General features: G+C 41.2%; 1 protein-coding gene across 2 annotated transcripts in view; it reads right to left on the bottom strand.

Moving 5' to 3' along the window:
• The window catches only part of SZT2 (SZT2 subunit of KICSTOR complex), a 3,556,133-nt gene that overhangs the window by 3,493,097 nt on the left and 38,636 nt on the right, over positions 1 to 24,400 (bottom strand). For both annotated transcript variants that reach the window (XM_044085412.1, XM_044085413.1), the window contains exon 3: positions 4,112 to 4,285. In XM_044085412.1, coding sequence (XP_043941347.1) covers positions 4,112 to 4,285 — 174 coding nt within the window. The remainder of the gene's footprint in view (positions 1 to 4,111; positions 4,286 to 24,400) is intronic.

Below are 24,400 nucleotides of genomic sequence, written 5' to 3'. Positions count from 1 at the left end.
TCAAATGCACAATATATTCTTCAAAATTTCAAAAGACTGTACTTCATGAAATGGCTGTATTTTGCAAAGTAACTGCTCTGTAACACTACACACACTTGCAAGACTTTGTACACTTCGGGTAATTTGAATAGCTTTAGTTAATGCAAAGTACCACCACACAGCAAAAAAAAAAAAAAGGATTCTTTTTCCTAGTTCTATACATTTTATGTGATTCGGATATTGTTTCAAACATTTCCGTAAACTATTTTTAATATATTTATCAATATGTTGCAGTTTCGGACATTTCATTTAACTAGAATTTGTTTAGAGCATTCGGAGTGCTTTTATATTTGTTAAGTAAAAAATCATTTAAGCAAGTTTTAGTACCTGGAATTCATTTCTGACCTGTTTGCGAATTGTTTGAGCAGTAGGGATGATCCACTCCTGTATATTCCTGCAGCTTTATCCAAGTTCTTCATGGTCTTTACTGTGGATCCCATTCTGACACCATGTCATTCATCTTGTGCAGCTAGTTAAGACGAAGAGACTCGCGTGTTCGTTTATATACTTTTACATACAAACATATCAGGATAAAACATAAACAAACGAACTGACTACTACACATACATACATGTTTACACCACTGCAGCTCACTACAAAATGGCAGTCTTTCTTACACGTGCTCAGTATGTATATACACGTGCTAGCTCACTGGAAAGCTTCTTATAGGTTCATAGGTTTATACTAGGCTATCTGCCCTAAGGCATTTATAAGCCTAGCCCAAAGTTATGTGGCTTACACCACCCCTTACGTTAGAAATAATGTGCCCATTAGTTTGTTGTGCCTCTGTCCAGCAGTGACACAGAGATGATTCCCGGGGTAAACCTACGATCTCCCATCCACCTGTCAAGATTTCTCTTGAACAGAGCCAGCGAGGTGCTCTGCCTCACATGGACCGGGATTTTATTCCACAGCATGGGGAGTCTCTGGGTGATAAATCTATCCCTCCAGCACATCCTATTTATATCCATGCTAAGGTTTAAGTCACTTGCTTTAGTGGTTCTGGTGGATTTGGATTTTTTGAGGTGGAGCATGGATTTGGATTTTTTGAGGTGGAATTAACCAACCATTAATTCCGGGTTGGTCATGGCCTTGTATGTCAGGCACAGGTCACCTCTGAGCAGACGGTATGCAACTGAATAGAGTTGGAGTTTCTTCAGTCTGGCAGTATATGACAGGTTTTGGAGTCCCTTTATCCTTTTGGTGAGGAACTTTTGGGGTCTCTCCAATTGCTGCGGGTGTCGGGTGAGATACATCCCGAATGGGGCACTGTACTCGATCATTGGTCTGATAAGTGAAGAGTACAGGGGAACAGTGACCTCACTTGATCTGGATGTGAATCCCTTCATGATCAGATGTTAGTCAATACTATGTCCAGGACATGCGTGCCTCATGTGTGTGCCGACTAGCTGTCTCAGAGCATTTGCATTCACAAAGTCCAAGAACCTCTGAGCCAGTATCTTTGTGGTCATGCATGTTTCCCAGTCAATAGTAGTATAATTAAAATCACCCATGAGTAAGGTGCTGGGCTGCATGGCAAGTGACTCCAGTAAGTCCAGGTATAGGATATGCTTTTCCTGTTTCACAGTGGGGGATCTACAGCTAGCTATGATGTGGTAGGGGACTTTGCATAAAGTTAACTGGACATGGAGTATTTCAAGAGACTCATACTACCTGACCAGTCTTGAGGTGTACTTATCCTTAAGATGGATACTCCTCCTCCTTTGGTTCTTTCACTCTCAGGCATTGTAGCCCTGCAAAGCAAGGGTGCTTTCCTCATCTATGAACCAGGTCTCAGTGACTGTACAAACATCAGCATCTTCCAAAGTGAGGAGTGCTTCCAGGGAGTGCAGTTTCTCGTTTAGACTCCTAGCATTAAGCAACAGTACTTTGAGTTTATCTAGATAAAGGATTTTGTCACACTGGGAGGTTAGTTATTTTGACAGTGCCTAAAAAAAGCACAATAGGAGTGGCTAATGCCTTTTCCAGTATCTGAAAGCCTAGAGGAAATGGCTGCAGACCATCTTTGACAAAGCAGCATGGTCTGTTAACCATGTCTTCCCAGGATGACAGATACTGGATCCACTTGGACTGACACCAGAGGCTGAGCCAGTTATTAAAGTCAATCCTTTTTTGTTTGTGTTACAGCATCATCCTTGGAGAAGGAAGAATTCTGCTTAAGATTAGGCTTAAACCTACCTGTGAGATAATCTGAGAGCTCAGTCATGTCTCCCTTCATATAGTCCAGTGAGATACATCTCAAGTCATTCACCCCATATGGACTATGACTGAATCATACAGAGTACTAGTGGTGGAGTAATTTGAGTGCTTGAGTGACTTGATGGATCCTGGCACCTGACAAGCAGCTAACCGTAACCCACTCCTTATCCAGCCTGGTGAGGGGAACATCCATGTTTCTCGCAATACAGTCACCTATGATCAGTACATTAGGTTTTGTGGTGTTATGCCTTATGGGCTTATTTGTTGAGACATGTTTGTTTGTGTGTGTGTGTGTGTGCACGCATGCTATTATGTGGCGAGGTTGTTTTTTGCATTGTTGTGTGTGTAACTAGTTTCTGTTTGGGAGGCCTATGATCTTGTAAGTTACTATCTAGTACCTCTGCTTATGTGGGTTTATATATTGTGTCCTTATTTAGTGTGGGAAGTATGTCTGTGCTGACAATCTGTTTGGCAACCTGTCCTTATGCGAGAGTCTTGTTTCCAATTTCATAGTGTAACTACAGCTCTCAGATAAAGTATTTGTTTGATTCAGTAAGTAATTTTCAGTACACGAGACAATCGGTACATTGCCGCAAGAAGACCATGTTTATCAGGCTGGCCAGAGAGATGATGGGAAACTGCCTGTCCATGATAGCAAGCTCTTACTGTATGTTTTATTATGGAAGGGAACGGGTTAATTTGACAGGACTGTGCTAGTATTGCCAAGACTACAGAGACCTATACTTTGTGCAGGCTAAAGTTGATCAATAAGGCAATGATGCTCAGTGCACAACTGAGTTGCTCCTAGAGCAGCAGAAAAGCTTGGAAAGATTTCACTGACAGCTGTTTAGGGAAAAGGTGTATTTAAGTACCAGTCAAACAATTTAATCAATGGAAAACAATGTGAAATGTGCAGACTAGCTAACTTAAGTGTGTCTCTCTCACATAAAACAAAAACACCAGGCCAAGCAGATTTCTAAAAACGGAAAACAAAATGTAGCAGATAAAACGGAAAGCAGCTTTATCACTCACAGACAAGAAAATATAGGTTCACATTCCTCAAGCTAATCGACAAAAGGATAACAATAACATATATGAAAACTTGCCTAAATATTAACTGTACAATGATAAAAGAAAAAAAAATATGCATTTTATTTTTTTTCCAAAGTGGGCCCAGACAGATCCTTAGTTTCAACAATATGAAAAATGTGATCTAACCCAAAGAAGCTGACTTGGATAGCCACTGTGAAAGAAACTCGTGCACAAGTCACTTTAGTAATGCTGTTAAAATAATGATGATGAGCCACTTTAATATGTTAAAAAAAGATGCAAAGATATATTATGAAAGAAAAATAAAACAATCACAAAGGCAAGCTTGTTTCACTACTACCTGAAGACAGCTCAAAGCATTAATGTGGTCAGAGAGGCTCACTGTGAAAGAGTCCAACAACCTGTACTCTACAAAAAGGTTACTTTTGCAACAGTTTACATACTAACAAAATATTTCTCTACATTTTACGGAGTATTGTCTTTTTGTTAATTGCAGCTACATACAAAAAAATAGACAAAATGCTGCTGTTCGCTCTTGTAATGTACAACAAACAGGCAGTTAACAACCAAGTGCTCACACTCATCTTCTCACCTTTTCCATTACTCTGCATATAAATTTTTATGAAGAAAAGAGCTATCCATGTAATATCTACATTTTACTTTTTAAAATTGTGCAATTATTGTTCTTAAAATGTTTTGCAATAATTTGGAGCTTTTCTCCCTGAGCGTCCACTGAAATTGGGCTTGTACCCAGTTGGACTTTCCCAGTAATCAAATGTCAATAAACAAATATCCAACTCACCACAATCCCAGTAGATGGGCTCAAGTCCAGTTCGATGACAAACCGGTACTGCCATGACACAAATGTGACTTTGGTTGAAGGCACCATCAAGTAATATGGTTGACTAACAGGTTCCTCTGGCTGCCAGCCCTTTGGCAAGATACTGAGAACATCCACTTCATTATCAGAGTTATTCTATCAAAAAAGATGGAAATGGAAAATTATATTCACGTTATTTCAGGATACTATAAAATCTACTTGCAAAACATTAGCAATAAAATGTTAATAGTGTAAGTGTGCCTGCACGTAGCACACCTGGGTTTCATTCCTGTAACTGACATCTACTTAAAATGCAATTTAATCACTTGATGCTTCAGAAACTTGCATAAGAAATGGATGAACCTCACTGCATCTTTCCTGGCACATCATTATAAAAGACAACTAGATCTAGCAGGTTCCATGAGACAAAGGGATGGATCCCAGTCTGTGATTCAGGAAACTTGTAAATGACCAGTTGATTTAGTCTCTAAATAGTTCGCTGGCGGGGGTGGGAAGGAGCAACAGTTTTGCTAGTTCACCTACCTCAGAGGCAGGGAAGCAATTCTTAACAAGGATTACACACAAATGTGGAGACTGTTGACTCCAGCCCAGCCGCAAGACACAGGGGCACACCCCAGCATATTTACAGCTTGTCAACATTATCATCAATGTATGCCACAACTGTACTGCAGGACTGAAGAAAAGAAAAAATAATAAAAATATCAAAATGACCAGAGGATGGTGGCTGCCTCCAGCACAGACTATAACCTTAGCTGGCAATCGGACTACAGCCAGCCAGTGTGGAAGTGAATAAGACAGAACAGTGAAAGGCGCTTAATGATCCGAATACAGAAGGCTAAATAAATTGCTAAAAATAAAACTAGGATTAGAAGGAAAATGATCAGCAGTAAAATTCACATTTCAAAGGAAGTCTAACCATCACAACAATTACCTTTTCCCTCATCTTCCTTAATTGGGTCACATGCACCCTCTCCTAAACCCCCCCCCCCCCCCACACACACACACACACTTGTTATAGCATGCACACCACAGGCAATCACTTCCACTTGATTTAATATCAAAGACAGTGATCTCCCAATCATGCCAGTTGCTTCTATACATCACCCAACCTAATGGAGCTCTATGTAAAGCAAAGCACACCTCAGGCCTATTGAGTTTTTGAAAAATAAAGACAAACACAACTGAACTGGCAATTCTTGACATCTTAAAATAAAAGGTGACTTTGACTACCATAATCCCATGTTGGTATTTTCTACTTCCGCAAACTTCATGCGGACATTTTCTATACGTAAAACATACACACCCACCCCCACACATCCACACCCACACCCACACACACTTTATTAAGGAAGCTAATGAAAGACTTCTGATAGTAAAACAAATCTTATTCCATATTCTTAGAACCTGTTGTGTAATCTGTCACATTTTTGGGTACTAAGTAATCTGTAAGAAACAGAGCATAACAATAGCTCTTAAAACCTTTTTAAACTGTTCCAAGTCTTCTAATCTTGTGATTGTTCTAGAAAGAATTGTTGCACCTTTTCAAATTCAAATAGGTGCCTTGCTTAAAGACAAAATTCAGTAATGCATTCAACAGTGTGTCACATCTGAGAGATATACAGTGAGTGGTACACTGATATACATGGAATGATCAGACTTGTCCTTAAAAATAAGATGGGCCACCAAATATGTTTCTTTAACTTTGACAGAAATGCAGTGGTCAAACTGCTGCCTACCACAATCCCTAGATCTTCGATGACAGAGACATTTTTATGACTTGATCACACATAGGGTGTGTATTTTCTGTAGGCTATCATGGAGAACTTCTGCATTTGGATTATTCAAACTAGGGCATTATATCTTCTTCTGTCTTTCGGTCTGCTAATGACTGGCAGTAGATTTTGTACGAAATGCTGAGGTGCCAGCTCGACGCCCAACCTTCAACAAAGGCACGCCCATTTACGCATGCATGTCTTTCGAACGCTACCCAACCGCGGGAGGATATGCAGACTCCACACAGAAGGCCCATCAGGTTTAAATGAGCAGCTATGAACACATTTTTATGATAATTCGCAGTCTACTTGTGCAGTACTATTGTGATGCATTTTATTCACTTCAATATTATTTTGATATTTCTAAATGACTACAATAAACCATCAACAATCATTTGTCAATGCTTATCGCATGATCATTTATCACAGGACTGTTTTCCATACGATTTTGTTACAAAAGCAGGATGCATGCAGCTCTTTTTTCATTACACGTTGAAAAAGCTGTATAAGAAGAAGTTAAACCAGTTTTTGGACTTTTATTTTTGAGCATTATTTGGAAGTCTGGTCACTAATTATTAACAATGGATCAAGTGCTGTAGTTTAACATTTTGTTTTCGTTTCTATCAGCACCCTTCCTGCTCACTATCACAAGCCATTGAACGCATTTGTAATACAGTGTGGGATCTACCAGCATCCTTCCCATTTACTATTGCAGGTCACTGAATGCATTTGTAATATGGTGCAGGAGCTACTGAGTTGCATAACAGAGACAGTGGCTTCTTTTATGGTGCTTCCCTTTTGACCACAGTTGTGCGAATGTGGAATTAGCACATATGAGGTAGGAGGTATGGGGACACAGCCCACGCATCAGTGGGAGGGTTTTGGGTGGCAAACCCCCCATCTAAAACATGTTTTTTTTTGTATTACTGACTGCAAAAAGAAACTGTGCATTGTGACTAGTTAGTTTAACTACCTACCCCCCATTACATACATATGTGTGTATGCATACGTATGTGTATGTGTGCGTGTGTGTGTGTGTGTGTGTGTGTGTGTGTGTGTGTGTATATATATATATATATATATATATATATATATACACATATATACATATATATATATACACACACACACACACACATACATACACACGTGCACACACGTATATATAAAAATAGATATAAATATACATAGATTATATATAGACACACAAATATAAATATATATATATATATATTGTATTTATAAATGCATACATATACACACACACAAATTAAAGGGGAAAAAGGTCATATAGACAAACCATTAAGTAAAAATTTAAAAAAAAAAGACACAGGTAAGCTGTAATCTTCACCATGTAATTCTTCAAACCTCTTGTAATGGAGACCCATAGAATATTTGCAACAGACCCCTTAAAGGGCAAATTAGTGCTTCTCCTACAAGGTTTCTGAATGTCCATGACTCTTCACTTTTTAAGTCTTTACTGCGGTGGTGGTGCTGCGGTAGCGTTGTCGCCTCACAGTAAGACGTTGTCCTGTTCGATTCTCAGCTAGAGCGTCTTCTGTGTGGAGACATGTGTGAATGGGCGTACCTTCGTTGAAGGTTGTGTGTCATGGCTGGCAACTTGGCACGTAAAAAAAAAAAAACAAAAATCTACTGACAATCATTAGTGGACCGGAGTTCCGCTGTGGCGACCCCTAACCGGGAAAAGCCGAAAGTCACAACAACTAGTAGATATACAGGACAATAAAGCCAAATTCCACTACATATAGTACACACATGCCATCATATAAAATATATTGCTGCTGCTAATTATACACATACATATAATTGTATACACATGTGCTTACATACCACACACGTGTATGTGTACATATAAATAACATATAAACATATATATCTATAAATATACACAAACATACACACATATATACACATTTCTATAAATGTGTATTTAAAATAATACATAATTACAATATATAAAAACATGCCTCTGGCATTGCTGTCAATGGAAATGCAAAAAACAAATAAATGAAGGTTATATCAAATGCCAAGAAATGAGAGAAACAGAAAATAAAGCCACCCACACCTTTACAAACAAAACATTTATAGAAATGTACTGATCACAGGATCATATGAGGTTACTAGGCTAACGGCCCAGGGCTCTTACAAGCCTAGCCAAGTTCAACCCGTGCTCCCAAGGGTGTATGGTTCAACCAAACACTAAAATCAGTACCTACGGCCTCTGTTCAAGAGGGACACAGGTAGAAACCACCCCCCCCCCAGGGTGAATTTCCGGTTACCCATCCAATAGTCCAAATTATGCTTAAATAGGGCCAACAAGGGATTTAACATGAATAGGAAGCTTGTTCCAAGGGTGGGGCAACCTCTGTGAGACAAATCTGTCTCTCCAACAAGTTCTGTTGATGTCACATACCAGGTTAAGGTCCTGTAAACAAGTGACCCCGTGTGCCATTTGACTCGTGAATGTGCAGCATTTCCTTTAAAGCTGGGCTAGAGACTGCTCTATATGCAAGGCACAGATCGCATCAGAGCAGTCTGTATGACAAAGAGTAAATTGATAATGATTTTGGTCTGTCCGCATAAGACAGACCTTAAAGACCCTGAATTATTTTGTAAGGAACCTTTGTGGTCTCTCCAATTACTGCAGGTGTTTGGAAAGGACATACCAAAGGTAGTGATGCACTCTATTATTTGCCTGATGTGGGAAGAGTACAGGGGGTTATAACCTCTTTTTTTCTGGAGGCAATACCCTTACTTATGAGATGAGCAATATAAAATGCCCTTCTTATCATTGTGGAGACATGATGATCAAAGTTAAAGGTTTGCTGTCGACCCATGTGCCCAGATCTCTCACCACTGACTTTGTGCTTAGGGTAGGTATTGCTATTCATGTGGTAGTCTGCAGGAACATCACCCTTGCCAAAGGCAATAATTATGTATTATTTATTTATTTATTTATTTTTGCATTAAGTTTAAAGACCACGACTTTGGCACCAGTCATTAGTCTGCTTAAGACCTTCTTCCAGGATGTTGAAATTTCTAGGGGTTTCAGTGATCGCTCCCAGTTTGCAGTCATCGGCAAGCTCAACCCACAGTCCTTTAGTTTTATCCTGTACTTCAGAGAAGCAGATTCCGAACAATAAGGGTCCCAAAACCAATCCCTGTGGAACCCCACTGGTTACGGGTCTACTGGAGGAGGCGGAGTCCCCTATTTTGACTGTATGAATTCTATCAGTGAGCCAGTTTGCAACTCACCTGACAATATATGGGCGAGTTTATCAAAGATGCCTGAGTGGGGAATTCTGTCAAAGGTCTTGGCTAAGTCTACGTAGGCTGTAAGCACAGATTTGCCCTTATCTAGGGCTTTGGTTACTGTCTTGAAGAAGTCCACCAAGTTTAACAGGCAAGATCTCCCCCCGACAAAGCCAAATTGGGTATGGTTGAATGTTTGGAGATTTCCTATATCACTGTTAATAAGGTCCATGATGATTCATTCCAGGGCCTTGCACATGAGGCTGGTCAGCCGAATGGGTGTACAGTTCCTGGGGTCAGTGGATGCACCCCCCTTTGTGCAAATGGATGATGGTAGCCATTTTCCATTCTGCTAGGATGAAGCCAGTGCCAGTGTTTAGGCTGTGATTGAAAAGCATTCCCAATGGCGATGCCAATTCCTGTTTTAACCCATGTAGAACACAGTCCAGGATGTTGTCTGGTTCCATAGAGGCTGCATTTCTGGCCTTGGAAAGGGGGTTTAAGACCTGCTCCTCTGAGATACTAGGTGGAGGACAGGTGTAAGGGATGCTTTGTGGTTTATGTGGCGGAGACAGGGGAGTGAGGTTTTCACTGAACATGTTAGCCAGCAGGTTTGTTATATCCACAGGTTCTGTATATGTAGTACCATTAACTATGAGTTCAGCGCAAACCTGGGCCTTACCTTTGAGGTTATGGATGTAACTAAAGAACGCCTTGTGGTTATCCTTAGTTAGGGAAGCTAATTTGGATCCGTAGTTAACTTTGGAGGACTTCATTGGGAGTCTTATTTGCTTAAGTTGAAGAGGGAGTGTTTCCGGTTTTGAAACTGTTCCTTTCTACGCTTAGACAGCAATTTCTTTCTCCTACTGTATAGTCTATTAATGGCAGTTGTCCACCAGGCAGGTTTGTTTTTCCTTGAAGATCTTGCTTTGGTTCTACCCTGCACGGCAGAATCAATACAACTATACAGATGCTCATATAAAGCATTGGTGTATAACTCAGCATGGGTGTCTGTTCCGTCAGTAGGGGAGGGGCTATGAAGCTATTTATGCTGTCACATAACAGGCTGTAACTGGCCTTGGAGAAGTTTTTTAGTCTAGTTGCTGCTAAGGGGGGGGGGGGGGGGGTCATGTGTTATAGTTACTTCTAGTGAGACTAACTTGTGGTCAGATCTCATCACTGATGACCACACAATGGAGTGATGCAGCAGTCCCTCATGTTGATGGGAATCAGATTTAGGATGCTTGAGCCCCATCAACCAGCTGGTTCAGGGCACTGGAGTTAACGAAGTCCAGGAACCTTTGGGCAAGTCAGTTAGAACACATATAATTTACCCAATCAATGGATAAGTAATTAAAGTCACCAAAAAACAGTGTGTTTGGTTGTACCTTGACTGGCTCAAGTAGATCCAAGTAAGATGAGTGGATTTCCTGATTCATGGAGGTGGGGGGGGGGTCCTATAGCTGGAAATCACCTGAAGAAGGGCCTTGCCTACAGTCAATTGCATAGGAAGTAATTCATGGGAACCGTGCTGTTTAACCAATCTAGACATGTATTTATCTTTAATGAATATTGAGAACACCACCTCCTTTAGTTCTCACACATTGTGATCTTCTGGGACTGCTCTGAATAAACACTCCCTTTACAAGATGAACTGACAACTTCATTTTTATTATGATGCTGTGTTAGCAGCTACCACACAGGCTGCCCAGCAAATGGAAAGGGAACTATTCTCTGCTATCCCCAGAGACAATGTATTTGTGAGTAGTATAACCTGAGCTTGGGGAAGATGGATGGGACTGCCAACTTAAAGACTGTTGGAGCCCACCTCTCAGACATGTATTGCGTTCATGTCAAATATGCATAGATCTCACACTCTAGCGATATCACTAACTTCAACGACTAAATCTGACTAATCCACTGAAGAACTCTCATATGATAATCGGACAAGGAAATCATGTAAATGATCAATACAATGAAGCCAGGCACCTTGAGGCAGTAAACAGGCAGCACTATGGAGGAATCCATAAAAGCTGCAACTTTGGAGATCAAAACCTGAATCCTACCAGCAGGGAGCTTCGCCCTGCAGGTCAAGGTATTAAACTGATAGCCATGAACTCTAGCCTCTGAGATGGCTACAACTGGGACTTGCTGACATTCTGAGTTAAGCCCAGAGACTGAAACACAAAGAGATACGAGACAACCTTACCAGAAAAAGCTGAGCCTGAGAAGGCGCAGTGAGCAAGCACTCATCCAATCAGGGTACTACTTTTCTTCCCTGCAGATGCAGATCTGCTGTAACCATAGGCACCCTGGAGGCTGACATAACACCAAATGAAAGAAACTGGAACTCTGAGTGACTGGGTCCAACTATGAAATGCAAGAACTTCCAGTACTACCGGGGAATTCTGATGTGTAGTCAAGTATCCTGAACATCTAAAAAGCATAAACAATTTTCATCAGCTAGACACAGGATCATCTGAACTAAGGTCATACAGAAGGCATCTTCTTGGCTAGGAGTTAAAAAGTACAGTTTTGTATCTACCATAAATGTAGATGTTTGAGGATCCACATTGCTGCAGTCATAACCTGTGGGTAGTCTGCTGTCCTCGGTCGGCCCGAATACCAAAGAGTTAGGCTGGCGTCGGTCATGGGCGCCCGGAGCTGACGTCAGTACGTAGTAGTACTTAAGCGCATGACCGACGCCATATCCTCAGTCTTTCTTGCCCCAGATGTCAGAAGGCCTTAAAAAGAAAAGGCCAGAGCCACAAAAGGAGAAAAATAATAATTATCCCCAAGGAACAATAACAACAAACAACAACAACACCCCCAAAACAAAGAGGGGAAGGAGGGAGGGAAAATAGGACTGCAGCAATGTGGATCCTTGAACATCTACATTTATGGTAGGTACAAAACTGTACTATGTTCTTCGTCTCACATTGCTGCAGTCATAACCTGTGGGTAGAATCCCAAAGCAAAGGAAAAGGGAGGCTGGCAAACTAAAAAGCATTAGGGGCTGCTAAAATGCCCTGTAAGACTGCAGTGGCAAACCCAGCCCTGGACTTGGAGAAAAGAGGGAGATGGTAATGTTTAGTAAAAGTATGAACTGAACTCCAAGTAGCTGCTTCCAAAATATCCTTAGTAGCTACACCCCTCAAAAAAGCAGTAGAAGTGGCAGTAGCCCTAGTGGAATGAGGTCTAATCCCAGCAGGAACATCCTTCCCATGATGAGAATAACAAAAAGCAATACAATTACCAATCCACTTTGAAATAGACTGCTTTGAAACAGCTTTCCCTTGTGAACCCAAAGCAAAAGAAACAAATAACTGTTGAGTCTGTCTGAACTCCTTAGTTCTGCTCAAATAATAACGTAACTGCCTGTGTATATCCAAAGAATGCAAGAGTTTTTCCCCCTTATTTTGGGGATCAGCATAAAAGGTAGGCAAATGGATAGACTGGTTCAAGGCCACATTAGAAATCACTTTTGGCATGAAAGTAGGGTTAGTACACAAAGAAACTCTATCCTTATGGAATATTAGAAAGGGTTCAACTGCCATGAGAGCCTGCAATTCAGATACCCTTCTAGCAGAAGTAATGGCCAACAAAAAGGCAGTCTTCCAAGACAAAAACTTCAATTCAGACGTAGCTGCAGGTTCAAAAGGAGGCAAAGTAAGCTTCTCCAACACAAAATTGAGATCCCAGGAAGGAGTAGGAGCTCTACGTGGGGGTCTTATATTTTTTGCCCCTCTAAGAAATTGCTTAAACAAAGGGTGAGAAAATAAAGGAGGGTCACAATCATAGTGAGCAGAAATGGCTGCAGCATGAACCTTCACAGAGGAAAATTACAAACCCTTGTCTAGTAACTCAGTAAGGTACTGTAGTGTAAAACTCAAATTAGGTACCGAGACATCAAAGTCCTTTGTTGTGCTCCAAAGAAAAAATCTCTTCCATTTATCAGCATAAACTTTTCTAGTGCTGGGCCGCCTAGCTTCCAAAATGACATCTAAAACCTGTTGAGGAAGCTGAGAACCCACAGGCTCTAAAACAGAATACGCCAGGCCGTTAGATGCAGGGACTGCACCCTGACATTGAGCAAATGACTGCTTGACTGGGACAACAAGTGAGGAAGCTGTGGCAAAGGCCAAGGAGGCTCCTGAACTAAACTCCTCGGCAGAGGATACCAGTGCTGTCGTGGCCAATCTGGTGCTATTAAAATCATGCAAGGCTTGTCCCGCCTGACCTTCAAGAGAACCTTGGTAAGGAGAGGCAGGGGAGGAAAAGCATAGACGTGAAGGTTGTTCCAACTGAAAGATTTCAATTGACCTAACAAAGTTCTGACACTTCAGCATATGGAATTGACAATTTAAAGCCCTCATAGCTAACGTAGAAGAGGTGTACACTTTTTTACCCCACCTATCCAACGCTCTAGAATCTTTATCCAAAGGAACTGGATTCTTAACCTCAGAAGCCCTGACACCCTTAGGCCCTTGAATAATAGTTTCTGGGTCAGCTCTAGGGCTCTTATACAAATATTTATGTGCCTCTGGAACTCTGTAATACCTGTCTGGCTTGACAGGGGCAGGGGGTAAAGAATCAGGATTAAGGGAAGCTTCAGAAAAAACATCCTGAACAACATCTAAAACAGGGGGAATAGCCAAAGGTCTATGTTGTGGCAAAAACAAAAATTCCCTAAGCCTCTTACGAGAATCTGAAAAATCCTGACCTTCCCACTTGAAATGCTCCCTCATGGAATGCAAGGTTTCAGAAAAGGAAAAATCCTCTGGAGGTGAAGCAGAAGGACAGGAATCCTCTGCATCCGAATCAGAATAGGGAGGAAAATCCTGAAAATCCTCAGCTGAGGACTCAGAGTAATCTGAGGAATGTTCCATTCCCTCTAAATCTGTCTCCACCCTAGGCCTCTTCTCTGGAGGGGGCAGGGGGCATAGAACCCCTGATCAAAGTAATCAAATCCTCTGCCATTTTCAACATATGCTTTTTAGGAACAGAGCCCGAAGAACCAGGGCTGTGGCTGCACCAGAAATACCAGGTCTAGCCTTAGCAGGGCCTTTAGTGACTGAAGTAGAAGGCCTAATAACCTTTTGTAAGGAAGGAACCACAGAAACTTGAGAAGCACCCTCGGCCTGACCTAACTCCTGAGAGGCCAACTCCTGCAAAAGTAAAGGTTCCCCCTGGGATTCAGCCGAGACCTCGGCTGGATCCACAGATTCAACCGTAGATTCCATAGGACCGGCGTCCGCAACGGACGACTCATCCGGTTTAGACCTTAAGGATTTATCTTTTCGCTTTTTTGCGGTAGCGGGCGTCGGAGGATCCGAAAGCATGTTGTAGGTTACACCGTTTACCGAAAACAAGCCTAGCACAGTCTAATCTGCGTTTAATGGTGCGCTTATTAAATCTAGTGCAAAAGCGACACCCGACTACGTCGTGTTCAGGCCCTAAGCAAGGAATACAGAGAGAATGATAGTCCCTATGAGGTATCTGTTTCCCACAAGAAATACAATTATTAACTTTTTCTGACATCCGGATTAACTGAGGCAAGAAAAGACAAAAATTTTCCCCAACGGGGTACTTAGCCCAACTTGGTCTTCGGTCTGAAACTCGAAAACTGAAAATTTCAGAACGCCGAACGGCACTTACAAACGCTGCTTCTGCTTCGGACCACGCGGCAAGAAAGACTGAGGATATGGCGTCGGTCATGCGCTTAAGTACTACTACGTACTGACGTCAGCTCCGGGCGCCCATGACCGACGCCAGCCTAACTCTTTGGTATTTGGGCCGACCGAGGACAGCGGACTACCCACAGGTTATGACTGCAGCAATGTGAGACGAAGAACATCACCCTGACCTGCAAACTACCACATCAACAGCAACACCCTAAGCACACAGTCAGTGATGAGAGATCTGGGTACACAGGTCAACAGCAACCTTAACTTCAAACACCACATCTCCACAGTGGTAAGAAGGGCATTTTATATTGCTCATCTCATAAGTAAGAGCATTGCCTCCAGAAAAAAAAGAGGTTATGACCCCCCCTGCACTCTTCCCTCATCAGGCCAATAATAGAGTACAATGCTCCCTTTGGTATGTTCCTTTCCAAACACCTGCAGCAATTGGACAGACCACAAAGTTTTCCTTATGAAGAAAATTCAGGATTTTCAAGATCTGTCTTATGCGGACAAACCAAAATCATTGTCACTTTATTCTGCGTCATACGGACTGCTCAGAAGCGACCTTGTGCCTTGCATATAGAGCAATCTCTAACCCAGCTTTAATGGAAATGCTGCACATTAGCAAGTCAAATGGCACACGGGTCACTCGCTCAAAGGATCTTAATCTGGTATGTGACCATCAACAGAACTTGCTGGAGAGACAGATTTGTCTCACAGTGGGTGCCTCACCTTTGGAACAAGCTTCCTATTCGTGTTAAAGAAATACCCTCGTTGACCCTACTTAAGCGCAACTTGGACGATTGGAAGGATAACTGGAAATCCACCCCAGGGGTTCCACCTTTGTCCCTCTTGGACAGGAGCAATAGGTGCTGATTTCAATATCTGCTTGAACCAAACACCCTTGGGAACATGGGTTGAACTTGGCTAGGCTTGTAAGGGCCCTAGGGCCGTCAGCCTAGTAACCTCCTATGATCATATGATCTGTACTGTTAAGATCGTTTATGGTAGCATTTCGCTCCGGATACTTCTTTACTGTGCTTTTACATTAGGAGGACTGGGCTTATTCATCCAGTGGCAGCAGGTGTTTATCTTGTATATTGGAGTTGGGAAGCACACAAAAGTGCAGTCATTGTATTAACCAGAGGGCTCAGTATTTTATTTATTTACTGTTTATTTGTCTTTGGTGACCGGGAAAGTCTGAATGGGTAATACCCATTTTCAGCAGAGGCATGACAAGAAAAGCTCCATTTGCTTACATTGCATTATACTATGTTCCAGTTAAATACAACGTAGTTACATTTCTATTCACATTTATAGACAAACAGTAATTACATTTGTACATTCTAAGATTTTACAGAGGTGGAAATTACTACAGAGAAAGCCCACGTGCAATTTAGTGGAATGTACAAGTAGGAGTTATGTATAAAAATTGTTTTGTCATTTCAGTGAGAGTTTGAGAGTATACTGTTTAAGGAGAGTATTTGGAGAGTATCGTATGACAAACAAAGTCTCATCCTTGTGATGAGCATGTGCAGGATCAGGATTGGTTAAGATGTTGTTTAAGCAGTTGTTTAAAGCTATTGAGTTTAAAGGAGAGATTTATTTGTGTAGGGATACTAATCCAGAGTTTAGCAACGTATTGAGAGTAGAGCGAGTCTCCTACATTATTTGACTTCCTTGAATTTTTAATTTCTAGTACTGGTATTAATTCGGCACATTTTCATGGACCTCTTCACCATGCCAGTGCCCTGTAGAAATGCAAACATCTGGAAACATTGCTTATTTTCATTATACTGTGAAAGTTTGCTGTGCTAATTACCTTATTATAGCACCCAGGTCTAGTACTTCTCAGACAGCATCTAATTTGGAGCCGGGCAGCACTGCTGGTGAGGTTAGCTGCAGATTACACCACCCTTCCCTCATCCAGTTACAAGCACCCTCTATTCCTATCCTTTCAAATACACATTAGGACCTGCAACCATGGATGGGACCTTTCCTGCTATCTCTGAATCCAGCTTGGTGGACATGGGTATCCCGAGGCAATGTAATAATTGCCTTGTGTACAAGGACAACCACTTAATTCTCGAACAGGCAAATAGAGTATGTGAGAGATGCAGTTACACACTGACATTGGAGGTTAGACTCTCACATACAGACACAAAAATCAAGAAACAGGTTGTGAGCGACTTGCACACATCACTCACCACACCCACAAAAGGTCCGCACGCATAGACCCATATATATGGAGGTGCTCACATGTAACTTACACAAACCTCAAAGGCCTCTCTGGCACAGTCCTCAGAAACTCTGCATATACACAAACAAGACAAGTCCCCTCACAACACATAAAGCCACATCTCATTCCACCTCAACTACCAAGCCCATAAGGCGAAACACACCCCAACCAAATATTCTGGTCATAGGAGACTCCATTGTGAGACACACTGATGTCACTCTTACCAGGCTAGATAAGAGGAAAGTTACAGTTAGTTGCCTGTCGGGGGCCTGGATCTGCCAGCTCATGCAAGCACTCAGGTCAGTTACCCCTAAGTACCAGTATTACTCAGTCACAGTCCATGTGGGCTTGAATGACCGGAGATGTACCTCCTTGGACTACATGAAAAGAGACATGATTGAGCTCTCAGACTATGTGTCACAGGCAGGTATGAGCCTTGCAGTGAGCAGCATTCTACCATCCCAAAGGATGAAGCCACAACACAATCCAAAAATGATCGACTAACAATTGGCGTTGCCACTAGTGTCATTTCAAAGGGGTCCAATACTTGTCAGTCTGGGAGGACAAGGTTGATAGGTGAAGACCATCTCTAGCAAAGCAGCATGGCCTGTCACCTCTACGCTTTCGGACACTGGCCAAAACATTATCAACCCCCTACAGTGCCTTTTATAGGCATTGCCAAACACATAAACCTTCCAACATAAAAAAGCTACTTAGGCCAAGCTAAAGGTGTTGCTGTTCACTGCTAGGAGCCTCAACAAAAAAACGCATTCCCTGGAAGCTCTCCTCACCCTGGAGAATGCCCACGTCTGTGCAGTTTCTGAAACATGCTTCAAAGCCACAGAAAGCACTCTGGCAGTGCATGGCTATAATGCCTTTTATACACTCTGACCACCCACTGAACATTAAAGAGCAAATGGTAGAGGTGTATCTATCTACATAAAGGATAAGCACATCTCAAGGCTGGTCAAACAATGTGACATGCTTGAGATACTCCACATCCAACTAACCATGGAAAAAATCCATTACCATATTCTTGCTAGTTATAGGTATCCCACTATAACCCAGGAAACCTATACATCATACCTGAAGTTACTAGAATCACTTACCATCCAGCCCAAAACCATACTCCTATATAATTCGCCCTCTGTTAATTGTGAGGCATACATGACTACTAACATACAGGTCCAAAGATTTCTAGACATTGTAAATTCAAATGCCGTGAAGCAGCTAGTCTGCACTTCCACTAGGGAAACAAATATCATACATCTGGTACTTACAAATATGGGAGAGTGCTGCACACCCCCCCCCCCCCAGTGCTACGGTCTCACTAGTAAGATCAGATCACAAACTGGTCTCCCTTGAAATAAAGATAAAACTAGTCCTCCCACCTCACCCTAAAAACTTTAAGAACTTCTTTAAAGTAAATTACCCCCTATTAGGGGATGGCATAGCTAGTTTCCAAGCTTCCCCAAATCCAGAAAACACAGAAACCCATACAGGGGCATACACAAAAGCCCTGTATGACCATCTAGATGACTGCATACAAATGGCAGTACCAGACCAAAACAAACCCTGTTCAAACCACAAAAACAAGCCACCCTGATGGACCCCTGGTACTAACAGGTTGTACAACAAAAGAAAAAAAACTGTAGAGAAATAAGAAGGAATGTGCACAATAGAACAATAAGCCCCTCATTAGTTTAAACAAGTGAATCAGGGAACTAGTCAAGTCTCTGAAAGCAAACTTTGAGGTAAAAACAGCCTCCAAAGCCAAGAATAACCTTAAGGTATTTTTCAGTTGGGTCCGCAATCTTAAGGGCAACACCCAACAATGTGTGGAATTAGTTGCAGCTGCCATCACCTATACTCAGCCGGAAGACTTGGCAAATCTACTGGCCGACAAATTAATCTAAAATTTCACCTCCCTGCCTCCCCCAAGAAATACTCTCTACCACTCCACCATGAATTATCATCAAAGAACAGGTTGCCATTGTGATCTCTAAAGCTAAAACCATGGATTCAATGGGGCCTGACAATATACCAGGATGCTCTTAAACAGCTTAAATCAGGACTTATCAGGCTCATTAGGATCTCTATTTAACCACTGCCTTCAGACTGTCTTTGTCCTGACAGAGTGAGGGGCAGCAACAGTCATCCCTCTGCATAAAGAGGGACCATCTACCGACCCGAGAAATAACAGACCATAAAAGTTTGACTAGTCTTATATGTAAAGCCATGGAAAGAATAATCATGGACCTGATAAATAATGACATAGGGGACCTCCAAACATTGGCACTGACCCAAATTCAGCTTTGTCAAGGGCATGTCATGCTTACTGAATCTGGTGGATTTCTTTGAGAAAGTCTCTAGGGACATGGATGAGGGTAAAACAGTACATAACACCTACCTTATTCCTGGCCAAAGCATTTGACACAATTCCCACTCAGGTATTATTAACTCACAAAATTAGCCGTAAATCCCTTTGCCACCAAATGAATAGCCATTTGGCTCAAGGACAGGATACATGTGGTTAAAATGGGTTAATCCAGATCCGGCAAAAGGTCAGTTACAAGTGGTGTTCCACAGGGCTCATTACTGGGACCGCTCCTGTTCAGAATATACTTCTCTGAAGTCAAGGCAAATGTGGGAGGTCTCTGGAAAACAAAGTTTGCTGATGACTGCAAGCTGGGGGCACTCGGTGAATCCCCCACTGATGTAGATATCCTTCAGGAGGATCTAAATCAGAGAAATGATTGGTGCCAGAACCATGGTCTAAAACTAATACATGATCATACCCTTTGGGTAGTCAAATACCCCTGAAAATTACAATATCAACAGCACACCCCTTAGAGTAGACTCAGAGAGGAGATCTAGGGACCAAGATAGACAGTAGCCTGAACTTTGACCATGTGTCCACAGCGACGAGGAAATCCTTTTATGTAGCACTACTTAAAAAGAAAATTATGGCATCCAGATTCAAGGAAACAATAGTCCTGCTGTTCTCAGCACTCATTAGACCAATAATAGAGTACAGTGCATCATTTGGCATGTACTTAACTAAGCACTTACAGAAGCTACAGCGACCTCAGAGCTTCTTCACAAAGAATTTACAGGGGGTAAACAATGTGAACTATGCAGACAGACTAAAAGCCCTAACCCTTTACTCTGTCTACTTCTGATTATTACGGGGTGACCCGTGCCTGACCTACAAGGCACTCACAAATCCAGCCCTGATGGAGCTGCTACACATTCAAAAGTCAAACAGTATGGGGGTCACCCGCTTTAGGGATCTAAACTTAGTCAGCAACTCAAGCACAATATGCTGGAGAGACAGATATGTCTCTCAGAAGAGATTGCCCATTCTTTGCAACAAATTCCTGTTCACATTAAGCAGAGCCCTTCTTTGGCCCTCTTTAAATGCAGTTTGGTTCAATGGATGGGGAATCACAAATTCATACCTGGGGTAGTGCCCAGGTCCCTTATGGATGGGGCCAATCTGTAAGACACTCAATGCACAGGCTCAAATACATGCCATCCTCTTGCCCCTAGGGGCCATATACTGGGTAAAATTGGGCTAAGCTTGTAACAGCCCTTAAGTCATTTGCCTAGTAATCTCATATGAACTATGCTTACATCTCAACACAAACTTCCACTTAAAACACTGATAATTAATAACCTTAAAAGCTACTGTGTTGTGCTGCACTAGCCTCTTTCCTTGAGATTCTAGCCACTTACCTAGCTTATCTTGAGAGACTGGTCATGTTAAAGACATAGTCTTTTTATTGAAGAAAGTTACTGGGGACACAGAAGCAGGGTCCATAGATAAGGGAGCTTGGAGACCAGATATGGCTGTGCACACCCTGAATTTCTTGCACACTTTTTTGGAAGATACTCATTCAGCAGATGAGAAATGCAAGCTTTCTTGAAAACATCTAACACTGGGACCAGTGGAGGGAAGATCACAGATCACCACATCTGGGGGCTTCATCCTCCCAAAGATCATATACCTTGCTGATTTCGGGGGCAGCCAAAGATTACTCCCAGCTGAATACCATCCATAAATCTAGCCAGCATTTGCGAAAAAGAAAACATCTGTTTGCGTTTCTGAACCTCTTCATTCTCAAAAAGGATTAGCTGATCAGACTCTGACACTTCTGAAACCTCAGATTCCAGACCCCTTTCAAAATAACAATACTTGGTTGTTGAACAGGGGTGGGTGCCTGCAGAATGCAATCCTGGGTTAAAAGTAATGCAATCAATGGCCTGAACAATGAAAATGTCCATAGCCACCAGCTCAGGTGAAAACAAAGCTGAAGACTGTTACCCTGCAATGCGGTGGATTTTCTGTCTCTTTTTTGCACGTACTACACTACTTGGAGAATCCGCAGAAGGGAGACTTATCAATATTGGCAATGGATTATGCACCCTTGATTTCCCCTGCACCAAGAGTTTGGTTTTACCATATCTAAATCAGGCAATGGTACAGCCCAGGAGGATCGGACCCTCAAGTCAAACACAGTTATACTAACAGTGTACCAGGGACCTGCAGGCAAAAGAAGGCAAGTAGTCTAATCGCAGTAGCCTTGGACAGGCTGAGTCACAAGCCAAAGGCTAAAATATATTTCTTTATTTACTTTTGTGTTTTTCAGGTACACATGGGGCAGATGTGGAGGGAGGGGCACTGTATCTCAAGTCCCTCAAGTCAGGAGACAAAAAACTAGCCAGGGCAATACCAAAGATTGGCTGCATGGTCAGCCCAGTAAAAACTAGATAAATCCCAATGTCCCCCCTCTGAACAGCAATCTGAAGCCTATTTCTGTAGAGATACCATTCTGAACACTGCAGTGAATAAAAAGAGATTAGTTTCAGTAACACAGTTCAAAGCACAAATACATGTCGCAAAAGTCCCCCAGTTTTAATAAAAAAGCTAGTTTCAGCCCCCAAATGGTTAAAAATAGCAACCTTAGACAAGAAATAAAACATAAAAGTATTAATACTTCCTGTCAGAAATGTGTAACATACAAAATGGTGGAGATATTTTGATTTAAAAGAAAAAAATCATTTAAAATTCTGTAAACTTGAAAAATCAACTCCAACAATCATAACCCCAAAGGAAAGAAAAACTGCAAAATCATCAAGTTTTCCTGTCAAAACTTTAAAATGAAGCTTATAATAAATAAGTATAAGCCTTATACTGCAGGTAAAGTAAAACAGCAATTTAACCACAAAGCGGAGACTCAACTGACTTATAACACCAAACAAAAACAATAAAACAAAAAGTCAGTACGAGGAAGACCGCAACCACGCAGAACACAATATGTCACGCTAAAACTCTTCTTTATTAACGTTGACACAATGCACATTAACGTTTTCGTCATTCCACTTGCTTGACTTCATCAGATACAGACCCAACTTAAATAGTCATAAAAACAATAAATCAATTAAACAATTAATCCTTAAAAGGGCTGCTACCGCTAACCTCAAAACATATTTTTAATACATGCTTTGTGCATTATTATTTTTTAAAATTCTTTTTAAAGACTTTTTAATATGAATACTTTATACAAAGTAAGAAAAAAATCTATAAAATTATAATAAAAAGTATGCTATAGTCCTAATGAATATTCATTTAACAAGAGTTTAGTTTATTTAAAATTAACATTATTATACTAATATTATGTATAACTAATAATCTTCCTTTTTTAAAAATATCTTGTTATAATAAAAAACTCAAAGCAGTCCTCATCATATTCTCCCAGCTCTTAACTTAAGAAGTGGGATGATGGAAATAGTGTCATTTAAGCCTGGAAACCTGTTGGCTTCTAATGTTATCTGCCAACAGGTTTCCTTGTGTTCAAGTTTTGTTTCCCAAGGTCCCCCCCTATTGTTCCAAGCCATCACCTCAAGGACAAAAAATTGAAATTTAGCCATGGGACATGCTAAAAAGTGACAATACAGGGCATTGTTAGAGTTATTCTTGGAAATCTCATAATTATGTTCATAAATCCTCCTCTTGAGAGATCTTTCCGTTTTGCCAACATAAAATGCTTGGCATTGTTGGCATGTCACCAAATATATAACTCCCTGGCTGTTGCAATTGGAATAGGCAGCTGCTGTAATCCATCTGTTTCTAGCAGGTAGATACATTTTATCTATATTAGAAATATATATACACTGCGAGCATGATCCACACTTGTAAGTGCCCTTACGTTAATTAAAAAACCTGTTGGTAACTGGTTCAAATTCCAATATGTTCTTGATGTTGTTCTCCCTTCTGTATACAGTATTTACCTTTTTGTCCTTAAGGCTTTATTATACTCTGGGTCATAATTTTGCTGCCCAACCCGGCTAGTGTTTTTTTCTAGATTGCCTGTCCCAAGGATGGGCCTAAATTTTGTGTTCCTACCATTCAGAACTTCATGTTTGATGCTATCAACGAATGTGTCAGGGTATCCCCTTTCCTGGAACATTGCAAAAAGTTTGAAACATTCCAGTTGGAATTCATTGTCATCTGAAGTTATTCTGGAGGCCCTAACATATTGACCTTTAACAATGCTTTTCTTTTGATGTCTTGGGTGGGAACTATTGTAGTGAATATAACTATTGGAAAAAGTAGATTTTCTATAAATGGCAGATTTAAAGCCATTGTCTTGAACAGAAAGTGTTACATCTAGATAATTTACTTTTTCCAAATAGATCTGGTAGGTGAAAGTCAGGAAATCAGTAGTAGTATTTAGATAGTTTATAAATTCCGTGATGGTACTGGTTGGTCCTATCCAAAAAATACAGATGTCGTCTAAACATCTTGAATAAGATATCCAGTTAACCTTATATTCACTATTCAAGACATATTTTTTCTCCCAAACGGACAAAATAATATCTGCATAGGAGGGGACAAAGTTGGCACCCATAGCTACTCCGGAGGTTTGTTTGAAATATTCACCCGAAAAATAGAGAAAGTTGTTATTTAGTACTATTTCAGCTAACTCAAGGGTTAGGAAAATGTCATTGTCACTCACATTATCTCTTTCCCCCAGAGCCTCCTCCAACCAGAGTAGACCATGCTGATGTGGTATAACAGAGAAAAGATCCAAAACGTCGATAGTAAGAAACTGTAGGTTGGGATCATAGAGATCAGATGTAATTTTGCTTAAGAATTCCGATGAATCCTTAAGTAAATAGGATTCTCTACCCCAGAATGTTTTAAGTTTCCTATCGAGCAATTTAGATAGGGGGGAGATAATAGACCCTTGGGCTGATACTATAGGCCTCAAGG

This window comes from Protopterus annectens, chromosome 10.part0 (genome assembly GCF_019279795.1).
Source record: "Protopterus annectens isolate FY-2018-M chromosome 10.part0, PAN1.0, whole genome shotgun sequence".
Lineage (NCBI taxonomy): Eukaryota > Metazoa > Chordata > Ceratodontiformes > Protopteridae > Protopterus > Protopterus annectens.
This window is presented reverse-complemented; position numbering and strand designations above follow the sequence as displayed.